This window comes from Lissotriton helveticus, chromosome 7 (assembly GCF_964261635.1).
Source record: "Lissotriton helveticus chromosome 7, aLisHel1.1, whole genome shotgun sequence".
Taxonomy (NCBI): domain Eukaryota; kingdom Metazoa; phylum Chordata; class Amphibia; order Caudata; family Salamandridae; genus Lissotriton; species Lissotriton helveticus.
The window spans coordinates 1,031,430,428-1,031,442,888 of record NC_136068.1 but is presented as its reverse complement, the minus strand read 5'-3'; the positions used below and the strand labels follow the sequence as shown (position 1 = coordinate 1,031,442,888).

The window sequence follows — 12,461 nt, the reverse complement described above, 5'->3', positions numbered from 1 at the left end:
CTTGCGCTTTCATCGCGCTGGGATATTGTTTAATGTTTTACTGTTTCAATGTTGAACTGTTGGCATTATGGGCGCGATATCGTGCTGTGTTCCGTCAGTGCTTGGCGCTGGGTTACGGAGTGCTCTGACATCAGCGCTCGTATTTCGCTGTGTCTTCAGAGCCTCCGGCTGTGTTCTAAGGCTCCTGCTAGGAGCGGTCTGAAACGTATGGTGCGCTCCCTGCCGGGAGCAGATGGGCGCGATATTGCGCGGTGTTCTGCGCGTGCTTGATGCTGGTTGTGGAGTGCTTTCCCACCAGCGCAGTGTTTACCGAGCCTCCGGCAATGTTGAAACGCTCCCGCTGGGAGCGGTATGGAAATTGGTGCGCTCCCCGCTGGGAGCAGCGAATCTCTCTGATGCGGGCGGCCCGATCGGGCTTCAATTAAATCCCGCTGGCCTCAGAGTGCCGCACTGAATTTGGCAGCATTTCTTTTTCATGTTCAATATTTTCTATACACCCACGCAGGCAAGGGTTCGAATCCCTCCAATACCGTAAAAGTATCCCAAGGTGGTGAATTTCGATAACGTGCTGTCTAGGTTAGGAGGATTAATGTGCTATAGGGGTTACGGTCTCTGCCCCTGTTCCAAAGGTTCCGGGTTCGAATCCGGGATTTACCTATTTGTATTTCAAAGTAAAATTGTCCGTACATTTACCTTAAATTTGAAATGATGTCGAATTTTGGGCCTGATATTTCTATGATGAATGTTGTCACTATTCAATGCTACACTTGCTGGTGTGGGCGCGTTGGCGCTAATTAGTTTGGCCCACTCGGGCCTAGAATTAGGTCACTCCTGCGGGAACAGAGATGACGCGCTACCACTTGCTTGCTGCGTAACTACTTGAGCATGCGCGATCAGAATAAAAGACTTGGCCCGCCTGAGCACAGAATCAAAGCGCTCCCTCAAGAGCGGAGATACCGCGCTGTCGTTTGCAGCATTAATAGAGTCGCTGTGGGATAGTGGTTAAGGTCTAGATTATTACTCAGAAGGTTAGGTTCAAATAATGGTGTTTCAATGACTATGGTTTTTTCTGCATTACTCCTGTCACTTCCATAGGGTTGTTCTGTAACTGCGCAGTTTCGCGCTTCCCCACCACAGGCTGTCCCTAGTAGTCGAGTGCGGTTATGGAGTCATAATGCTCCGGTGTGCGTAGCCCAATTGGGCTACATTTGGGCAGTTTTGGCCTACGCACGTCGCACACGTCCCATGTTTGCTTCGAGATTCATAGTGCCTTGTGCTTCCCGACTGTAATAATAGGCTGGCCCTTGGAGTGCGCACACGCTCCTGGTATTTCACTATTACTCTGACGCCCTTGGGGCTGGAATAATTTGACTACAGCTTTGCTGAGGAGCCGATACATTATTACTTTTCAATCTTAGTGTGCACAGGGTTGGCTCCCCCTCTACTCCTCCATTACGCTGTGCTTTGCACTACAATATTGAATACGGATATCCCTTGACGCATGGTTGGGATATATGAAGAGTATGTCACCTATTCGAAAGGAGCGCACAAGTCTCCTAAAATAGCTGTTGACGCTCGAGTTCTCCACATCCTTGAGTAGGTCAACCGGGCCCCAGATATGACAGTCCCTAGCTCAGGGTAGCAACGCTTGATTGACGCCCATTATCATTTTTAAGTCACAAATCTATGCTCGGCGCGCACAGAAGGGTACCACGGGTTCCCCTCGCCACCACTGCCTGGAATGATCATGAGGCAGGAGCAGGGGATAACAGCTGAGTGACTTTACAGGCACTGCCACTGCGTACATCGGCACTGCCAGGTCATGCGTCCAAGGATGGAAACAGCAGTACAGAAGAATTCTAGTTAATAGCCTACCACGTTTACTTTGAGTCACGGTGAAGATTTTTAGATGCAGTTCGAGTGGCAATGGGTGGTCACCACGCAAGAAGAAAAACTAACCTCCTACCTCTGGTTTTAGTTACAGACAACCATAAATGACGTGTAATGGGTTCCTCAACCCCTTCGCCACAGTACCTGCTGAGGACATCTGCAAAGACTCTCGCACAGCGGGGCCGCGAGACTCCGAGCGCGGGAACAGGGCCTCATGGTGCTGAAGAGACAGTTTGCCCCCTTGCTGCCGCGACACTGGACGTCAATAGACATGACGTCCAGACGTCAATAGACTGGACGTCCAGACGGGACGAGAGGGGTGACGTGGCGCCGGCGCACGTAATCGTGCAGCACTTTTGTTTTGATCGGATATGTAGAGTTATTTCAGGCCTGCTCTGAGGGCTGCCGCTGTAGGAATGAGTTGGCAAATACCTGGTCGGCGTGCTCGACCTGCACGTAAGGCCGTCCGCCTAGATTGCTCCGGAGTCCTTGTAGTTAGTAGACACTAATCCTCCTGATTATAAAGCAGAGGCGAGGCTGCAGAGCTGTGTTACGCAGCTTAACCAGATTGGTGTCACCCCATGTGATGGGGTCACCCGGTGCGGTACTCACCCCCCTAGTGACGCCCCTACATTCAATTCACCGCCTGTCACAGTCATGTGCAGCTCACGTCTCGAAACCATCGAGTTTACCATCTCAATGGTGCATCACCTCACATACATCCACACCTGCATAAAAAAATAGAATGGTATCAAAACCACATAATTAGGAAAAAAGCCTCAACACATAACAAGCACCTGAAGGCACAAAATGGACAACTATAAACCCCAGCAGAAAACAGATAAACTGCAATGCCCACTAGCACACAAATCCACGCCAATCTAGCCAGGCACACATTCTAATTCACTCAATCATTAAGCCTTACATTAGTCCGCTTCAACCCTTCCAGCTGCAGTACAACATGACTCACAGATAAACAATCAGTAACAAAAACAAATACAATTTCAATGGACATCTTTCTCTCTGGTTATCAAGAATCATAACCCCATAAGTGTCTGTACTCTGAAAACACATCAGGACCATACAAACAATGGGAATGCAGTAAATAAATACATTTACCACAACCACTATTGTTAAAGGCACAGACAGTCAGAGGTTCATCTCGAATGACAAATGTAAAAGGCGCAGAGTCCAGCTCTTCACAACTTCATAAATCAGAAGTAAAGGTACAAATGCACAGGCGACAAACCTTTTACTGCTCAGCAGGCAAGTGTCGACACATTCCTGCATAACTAAACCCATCAACTCCTCCAGGATAAAATGACCGAAGGCCCTCATACTGACCTGCAAACTGGCCAAGGGGGATTCGGCTCTTCATGGGAGCAGCCTTCTGGGGGTCACTCCAGCCTATGCGCCCCATGTCTGTCATTACCACAGTGGGATTCACAGCATTCACACGTATCTAAAACCAGAACAGAAAGAAAAAAAACTTCACATTGTATATGCAGATTTGTCAAATGCTGGGGAAGATATTGCCTCCACTGCATTAAGGTGTGCAAAGAGCAGTTCACCTATTAAGACTGGGAGTGAACACATCTCAGGACCTATTGAACCTATTCAGGAAAAGTAGCACGCCCCTGGCAGAGTTAGGACTAACTACCCAGACACTTAGCCAACCATCAAACCTTGCCCGCACACACTCTACTGGAGGCAACATGACCCACTAATCCACAGAGCTGGGAACAAGAAAAGTTGGCATCAGGAGACTGTTGCCATTGTGGGTTGGCTGTCCGTGTAGCAAAGGGCTCCAGGAAACACCGAAAAATGTGCAAGGCGCTAGAAGCTGCGGGCACATAAGCTCTGCCTTTGTGCCGTCACCCAGTCAGTACATATGAAACTTATAAATAATCAGAGAAGGGTCTATAAAAAGGCACAGTCACAGAAGAGCAGTGCCTCATTCACATTCTCAGTATGAGATTCGAATTGCTAAGATTTCTCCTGTTGACCGGCCCTGCATCTGCTTTCCTGCCTTGACTGCTTAGGTATTTACACTGGATTTGTCCTAGTTCCTGCATAACTCTCCTTACTTCAGTAAGAGAGTTAGCTTAGTTCTTATTTCTACCTGTTTTTTAACTCTCTCCCAACTCTTCCAATTTTGACTCGTTTCGCTACGAAGCATGTGAAGTTGTCCTTTGGGGTCCCATGACTGAGGCCACTCATCCCTGCTTGCATCAGATTCCTATCATTCTCTGAAGGGATTTATTACCATCTCTCTGAAGTTGCGACTGGGGATTCAGAATATCCACTGCTCTGAATTCTGGGTTAGGAAGCTCACTTGGGAAGACGGGTGGAGCATACACTTACATGGTACAATGAGGACATGTTATAGATTATTGGCGCGGTCTCATTTCAGTCCCATGGTAACATTGTGGTTTTCCCACCCCTGGGAGAGACCTCATGGCCCTGGGCCTGTCCGATGTACTGGTAAGCAGTGGGTAAGGAGATGCTCTTTGGATCCACTCCTGAGGTACACCGGTCTCCCACTGTCAGAACTAGACATGTGGGTCAATACAGAAATTAACTGATCTCATTCAGATTTATTGCGAATGAACAAAATCACTTTCAGAACACTTGGAAGAGCTCAGAGTAGCAAGAACCGTGTCTGTGATGTTGCCATTTTTAAAAATGTGTTTTCCAGAGGTCCTTCAGTGTAATCCCATTCTCAAATGACAGAAGGTCTTTGTTACACAAAATGTTAAAAGCCTTGGGCGACTGTACCTTTTGCTTCGCTGACTGAGGAATTTGCCAGTTATTAGGAAGCCTCAGTGGACTGAACATTTCATGGATTGCTCAACCATATCTTACCTTCTTTGGTCCAAGTTCTAAGGCCATGACTTTGGTCAACATGTCCAGAGCTCCCTTTGTGGCACCTACGAAGAAAGCAGAGATAGTGGATCGTAAGCTGAAGAGACACACTGTACTGCTCATCCATGGTATATAAGGAACATGTTACACACCATTAAGCATCAGTTTGCAGCTTGATCTGTTCAAATGCTCTGCAGTCTCAAAAAATCCAGCATAGGGGCTTGAAAAGCTGTGTTTTGGCTTGAAGCATGACTCAAACGACATACATCACCCGGATGCCCGCAAAGCATTAGGACACACACTTCACCTTTGATTACTTTTTTCCCCAATATATGATGTGACTGTTCTCCCACAAAACATCTATAAATTGTGTATGTTAACTTCTTATTGCATTGACCAAAGAAGGTCTCATATGAATCAACAAGAGAACAAGCCACAACTAATGGTAAGTAACAATTTCCATTTGGAGCATGCCTCTATTGTAGACGCTGTGTATATCCTGCAAAGCAAGATGCCTACCTTCCCAAACAAGCATTTGCAATGCAATAGGTCTCACAACCGCGAGTTTTCCAGCTACTGGCATTGTAAATGCCAATGCCTTTAAAAAAGTTAAAAAGCATTGTTATTTAAAATACCAAAAACAACACCTATTGCATTGCAATGCATAAGGGGCCATTTTGTATGCAAAAGTACACTGAATTGTCACATAAGGGATTAGTTATCTCCAGGATCATTGGTATATAGAGAGCAGTATGTTTTGTTTTTACTGCAACAGGCCTTTATAATATTATAGGCAGCACACAAAATGCAAGGCAGATTTGCTTTGCCAATGGTAGTTTCCATTTTTTAACCTGAATGTCATTGGTGAACACAGTAAAATGGTGCAGTTAATAACATACCAGTGTGACCTTTGTTCTATTGACAAATGCAGTTCTCTGAATTCACTTCTGGGGTTTGCTTGGGTGTAGCACCGGAATGTGCCCAGGGCTAGTGCAGGGCAGCCCTCGTGGTTAAAGCACTGAGGGCGGAGAGGTTCTCTGTGTCCGGGGATGGCGGCAGTGTCAGGGGGTGCTGGGGGTCTGTGGTGAGGCGTGAAGGTCGGAAGCAGACCCTGCAGCACTGAACCATGTGTCACGGTTGTGTGCACACACAGATGACATTACGCACTCTGACTCATAAGCGCCCAAACAAAAACGAAGCCAACCGCTCGAAGCCGTCTTCTGGCGAGCAATGAAAGGATTCGGGGACACATGCCAACATTTGGGCTCAGATAAGAGAAAGATTGAGAACAAACACAGCGTGCATTGAATTTACAGATTAACTTGCATTGAAGTAGAAGAAATGTTAAGTAAGAGGAAGACAAAGCAATGCTCGGTTTACAGAAATCTGGAATCTCCTGCCTACACCAGGAGTGCTTGAATGTGTTAGTTCATGACGCAGTGTCACCTTCCTCATTTGACTGGCACTTTGAATATTCATGACCCAACGCAGCCATCGCCCAGCTCTGGCTTGTAAGACCAGCCGGCTTTAATGTCAAGTATCCGGGCGCCCTCTGACAGACCGTGTGATCTTCTGCAGCCATGTGGCGTTCAGTGAGGGGATTGCTTAATCCTGTGGTGGGAGAGGCTGCGTGACAGGAGCAGTGATTAAAACCGGTTTGGTTTAGGTACAGTGCTCTGAAGTGCTCACAGTGGAAGAGTGTACTGCGAAGGGAGAGCCCCTGAAAGTCAGGGGACAGTCATCCTTATCTGCTCCCTATCAGGTCGGGTGTAGACGCCAGCGAGCAGCTGCACTCAGCTACAGTGCATAAGAAGACGGCTGCATGGAGAACCTCCCCTTCGGCTCAGTCACAACGTGAGGTACCGACGGACAGAGCGGGGCCTCATCCACTGAGCAGATGCCAGGTGAGGTGAGGCGTACTCCCACATAAAGCTGGGAAATAAATTACACCTCCAGTGATAAATCATATGACTACTCAACTTTGAGTCACACACACTGGTAGGATGTATCGTACCAATTATTATTTTAGTGTTCAATATAATTTTTTGCACAGTTTATCGTAGTATTTGCAGTAGCGCTATTTCCATCTGGTCCTGAAGAAAGCCTGGTTAGTGACACCTTTATGGCTGAAACATGTAGACCCATGTCTCTATTGCTCTAGATAGTTTAAAAAAATAACTATCAGTATTTGGTTTTAACCTTGACACTAAGATAGCACCTATTAACGTTTTTTGTGTCTTAGTAGTCAATCTTAAATTGTTCTTGCACTTTTTCTTTACACCTTTTCTGCTCTGCAAATCACCAGCACCACTGAATACAATATAACTGTGGTTGGAGTAGCAACTAGCAATGACTGAAGTGTAGCTGTCCCCCCATGATAGGTGTGAGCCACACCAGTCACACAATCTACAACCACTCCCAGATGACGATGCTCCGCCATTGTGGCGGGCTGATGGGATTTATTTTGCCTCAGTGAGTATGGGTTTGCATTGACTCTGAAACTATGTGTCTTTGTCTTTCTTTGTCTTGAAGCTCACAGACCGGTAGTTCCCTTGTTGTTGTTTCAGTTGTGGATTTGGGATAGGAAACTGCCTGGTTTCTAAATAGTGTCTCCCTAGGACCCCCATTAAAAAAAAAAAAATTGTGAATGCATGGAGAACCACCCACGACCTCTGACCCTGTAAAATATTTAAACAGAATACTTAAATCCAGAGCAGGCAATCATTCAGTCCTCTGGATCAGGTGACCTCCCCGTGCTAGCCACGGAGTGCCCTGCTGTGCATCACCCACACCCCCGACCCCCCCCCAGCCCCCCCCCCGAGCCGTGAGTTTATTTAGGGGGGGCATGTAGCACCGTAGACATGTTACCTTATGGCCACATCAGAGCAGTTAGCGGTGGGAGGTGCCTGGAAGCGCACAGGTGCTCACACAGCAGATGCACACAGAGGGCAAGCACATCACAGGCCCGGCGTTGTTGTAGGCAAATTGTTTTACTATTTTCTTATGTGCTCTTGGATTTTCATTTTTAAATTATGTATTGTGTAGTTTATTTAACAACCTTGAAAATATAAGCAATAATATACTGTGCTCCAAAAAGGGTTTGGTAGAATAGCAATTGTTCAGCAGCTAAACGCACCCAGCCTGAGAGAAAGTAAAATCGCGCCATGGGCGCACGGTGTTCACGCGGGGACAGGAGATGTGCACTCATACGGAGTGTATATCTCCTGTCCGTACGCGTGCCATCTCCTGTCCCCCTTCAGAGGAGACGCCAGAGAGGTGACGCCATGCGCTTGCACATCGCCTGTCCATGCGCGCACATGGTAGGTCACCCTTCGGGCACCAAACCGGCAACAGTAGTCTCGCCAAGGGCGCTGCGTTCGCTAGGCGAGACCTAAAAACAGTGGTGGGCATGAAATCGAAACAGGATGAAATGCTTCCTTAACTGTCTGTCTCACTGCAGCATCCTTTCTACCTTGAATAGGTATACAAACTGTGTTGTGGGTGCATGTACAAAATAACTTGTATACACTCTACAAAGTCGGGTAGGAGTAGGTTACCTTAAACAGCAAAAGTGGTACCTTTCTTGTAGGTGGAATGTATTTTAGGTGTTTTTTGGAATTGCCAATTAGTCTGTGTGGGTATTGTGCGGAACATAAAGTCATCTTGTCAGGTTTAATTCTCATACGATTTGTGGCTGATGAGGACAGGCAAACAACAAAAACCAGGTTATTATATTAAAAGCTCTTTGATTGATCAATGTAATGTATGGTGACTCTTCCTACATCTAGTGTGTGTAGAGAATGCTCTACTGTAGTTTGTTTACTGATGAAAAGGAACATCTTACTAGCAAGGGGACTATAACCACCTGTTTGTAGCTTCTAGTGCTATTGATTCACATGCTTTGCATACTCCTTCCATCTAGTGATGGGTGCAGATGTTGCAAGTTGTTTTTGTTTGAAGAAGCCTTTGGTCTTGAGATTCCTCGTGATTCTTCAAATGGACCACAATGCACCAGGACTAAGATCCCGCCTCAAATTGTTTTCCCCAGCAGATGAGTAGTATTAGTAGAGTGCTGTGAAGTAAGAAGAATATGTAGTGTGCATTGTGACTAACATTAGTAAAATCCTGAATCATTATTTGCTTCCGTGAGGGCGCATATGAATTTACAGTGCTATAAGCAGATGATTACAAGTACCATTTTCTGTTTATTACAGGTGTTGCTGTAAATACACATGCTTTGCAGAGTCTATAAAGAAGTGCCTCCACGAAGTGGTGGCCAGCAAGCTCAGGATGCAGACTCCTGAATTAAAATTATCAACACAGTTTGGCCAACCAAAGCCTCTTGACAAACACAATTATCCAAACAGTAAGGCTTTGTGAACATGTATGGTGTTGACACTGTAACAGCCTTACAGATGTCTTCTACAGGAATGTTTAGTTTAGAGGCCACTTTAGGTCCCTTCTTGCAAGTGGAATGTGCTCTGGGCAGTGTATGTAGTGTACACTTGGCTTCAGCATAGCAAGTTTACATACATTTTACAATACATCTGGCAATCAATGCTACCTTTGGAAATGGGAATTCGCAAACAAACAAAAAATAGTTGCTTGATATTGTTGAAGGACTTTTTTCTATTACTATACTACACTAATGCTCTCTTGACACCTAGTGTGCCTAATGCCCTATCTGGAACTAACTCTGGGGCACAAGAAGAAAATGGGCAACTCAATTGTATGGTTTACATGAAAAGAAGAAACAATAACCTTTGCCAACAATTTTGGGGTTGTGTTCTGTGTACCTGGATAAAGGGTTCCTTTGCTGGTGTATTGGCTCAGACGGATACCCCATTTGTCTAGTTAATACTACATACATTCATATTGTGGACTGGAGGGGGTATTACCAGGAATTATCCTCATAAGACTCTCCACAAAGGGCTTGACTACTGGTATTTTAAAGAGGGAAAAAGGTTGCCCATTTTGTTTGTAAACTGCTTCTGCAGCTAAAAGTATGCTAATCAGGCTTTTTGAAGCTGCAGTAAGTAACAGATGATATCTTGAACTGATGCTTCAAGTCGCTATATATGATTCCCTAAACAGTAATAGGCAAAACTTTCCCACTTTGCTGCATAACTAAATGGTGCGTGGGGTTGTGTGCCTGCAGTATACTTTGCATACGCTCTGATAGTTTAAGGTAACCAAATGCTAAGAAATTAGGTGCCGGGGGGCGGAGCCAGGCCGGCGGCCAAGATGGTCGCCCGGGCTCTCGGCTCCGTGGTCCTTCATCCCCCACCGCCTGTTCCCGTCGTCTATCCTTTGCTGCGATGCTGTTCCCGGGTGTCGGACGGCAGGCTGAGCTGCCGCGTCCGACTCCGGGGGTTTTCTGGGCTCTGAGCGCGAAGATGTGACCCCTCGAACTTTGCGGCCTTCCCGGGGCTGGAGCCGGGACCTCGCATGATTCTGCTGCCGCCCGCGAGTGCAACAACAACTGCCTCGCTGACCCACGGAGTGCCGGTCTACCGTCACGGAGGTCCGCCCATCTTGTGAGTGTGCCTCCAGCGCTGACCTCATGGAACCAGGTAAACTCGCTCCCCGCGGTCCCCCCGCTATTGATTGTGCCTCCCCCCACCCTCATCGGAGGGCTGATTGACGCTATGGCTGCCTGGACGTGGCTCTTTCTTCCTGGATTGGACCCAGATTTGCCTGTATGCCGCGTCTTTATTTTACATTTCCAGCCTTCGTGGCCGCTTGATTTTCGAAGCAGCTGTGTTATTTTCTGACGATGGGGAGGAGCTCCGTTGTGGCCGTCTGCGGGGAAGTGGACGAGGCGGCCATATTTTGTATGGTGCGGGGGGCGCGCCGTTCCTCGGCACCTCACTGAATCATGGACTGGCGGTACTGGTGTTGATTCGGACGGCGTTCGATGGGACACGCCTGATAATGGCGGCAGCAGACTATCACTGCTCGAGGGGTTGGGGCGGTCTGCCCCCTGTGTGTTCAATGGACGACAGTTGATCTGGACCGACCCGAGACACCCTGATTAGTGTGGATTGCACCCGAATGCCTGATGCTGATATTATCCTGATGCCACTTTGTGCGTATGGGCCCTTCTACAACTTCCTGCGTTGCCTTTGCTGTGTGGTACGGACTCAGCTTTCCTGGCGGTAGGTGAGCTGGACAGGTGCCCGGAGGATTCCCAGTTACTTTGAAGTGGTGCGACGCTGCACTGCCTACTCCTGTGGATGCTTTGTTTTTTTGGTGATGCCATTGGACGTATGTTCCTCGTTTTTCCTTTCCAGCCCTCTTCGGTTGGCTGGCGTCCATTTGAGACTTTGACCTGTGCCTTGACTATTCTGTTTGAACCTACCTTTGCTATTACACTGTGACTGATGGAGTGGCATCGACGATCTTCGAGTGGGCCGTGCACTGCTGCCCTGTGAGAATTTCAGCTGCCTTCGAATTATCGTGTTGGTTTCCTCCGATGCTTTGATGGCGGGGCCCTACACTACATGGACTAGGATGGGCTGCGGGCTCGGGCTGTATGAGTGTCATGCCTGCTGGTGATCTGTTTTTCAGGGTGGTTACACAGGGGGATTTTCATGATGTTTCTCTCTTTTAAGCAGCCGAGCAGTGATTTCATCCTGTTTTTGTGGACATCCTGAGACTTTGCAATGCTTTTGGCGTATTGAGTTGTTGCGCGGCGGTGGGGGGGGAGGGGGGCCGGGAGTTCGTTCTGGGGACCCTCCAATGTTTTTTCTTCTTTCCCCCTTTTCTTTTGTATCTATGTGGATTATTGTCTTTCCTTTCGTCTTCTTCTTCTATATTTCGGGTTTTTGACATGGGGCGACAGGCACGCTGCTAGGGGGGTGGGCCGTAGCCATTGGCAGAGGTGCAGGGTGGGGGGTGTAGTGTTATTGTTTGTATCTTTCTCCTTTTTGTTCCTATGGCCTTTTGTTTTTCTTGTTTTTGGTTTGTCTATCCCTTTTCTTTCTCTTCTTTTCTGGGGTCCGACTTGCTGTCTTCTCGTTTTGTTCTGCTCCTTTGAATGCCGGGGTTGTTGTTTTTCAGATGTTTCTGGGTGCAGTGGGCATCTGCTATTCTGGCGGGCGGGCTGTGTTGTTTATTGTTTATCCTGATCATCTGTTCTCCTGCTAGCCTTTGCGTTACCATAGTCCTGCCTATGTAACTCTGGTAATATGATTATCTCCTGTTTTGGGTGGGCATAATTGTACGGCGTCGGATCCTGCTTATCTTTATTATCAAAAGAAACCTTCCCTAATCCTGTGATTCTTATGTGCCACCTACTTCCTTGCGTGGTGGGATGTCTTGGGGGATGGGCTTCATTGACTTGGTTATTAATTTGCTTGACTGCCACTATTCTGCTGGCCGACCGTGCTGGTATGTAGGCCATAACCTGTAACTGTATTGTGGAACAATAAAGGTTTTCAAAAAAAAGAAAAAAAAAAAAAAGAAATTAGGTGCCAAAGTGCTACGTTCATTTCCTTGTGATTTTAACGTTTTGACTTCTCCTGATGCTGAGAGAGACGGTCTGGTATCAGTGACAATCTTTCGTGTGAATGGTTTGCCATTCCCAAAACGATGATTACCTCATTTTCTTCGTCACGTAAGGGATCAGGGAAGTGGAGGAAAGTTATAAGTAAAGATCTCAGACCAGTGCATCCATAGTGTTTTGCCATGCCTTGAAAAATCAG

At 47.1% G+C, this 12,461-nt stretch overlaps 1 protein-coding gene across 1 annotated transcript in view; it reads right to left on the bottom strand.

The window, feature by feature from the left end:
• DCXR (dicarbonyl and L-xylulose reductase) overlaps positions 1–12,461 on the bottom strand; it is a 166,705-nt gene that overhangs the window by 95,192 nt on the left and 59,052 nt on the right. Inside the window, exons 6-7 of the mRNA XM_078653780.1 lie at positions 4,756–4,820; positions 3,235–3,352 (exon numbers count right to left, since the gene is read on the bottom strand). Coding sequence (XP_078509906.1) covers positions 3,235–3,352; positions 4,756–4,820 — 183 coding nt within the window. The remainder of the gene's footprint in view (positions 1–3,234; positions 3,353–4,755; positions 4,821–12,461) is intronic.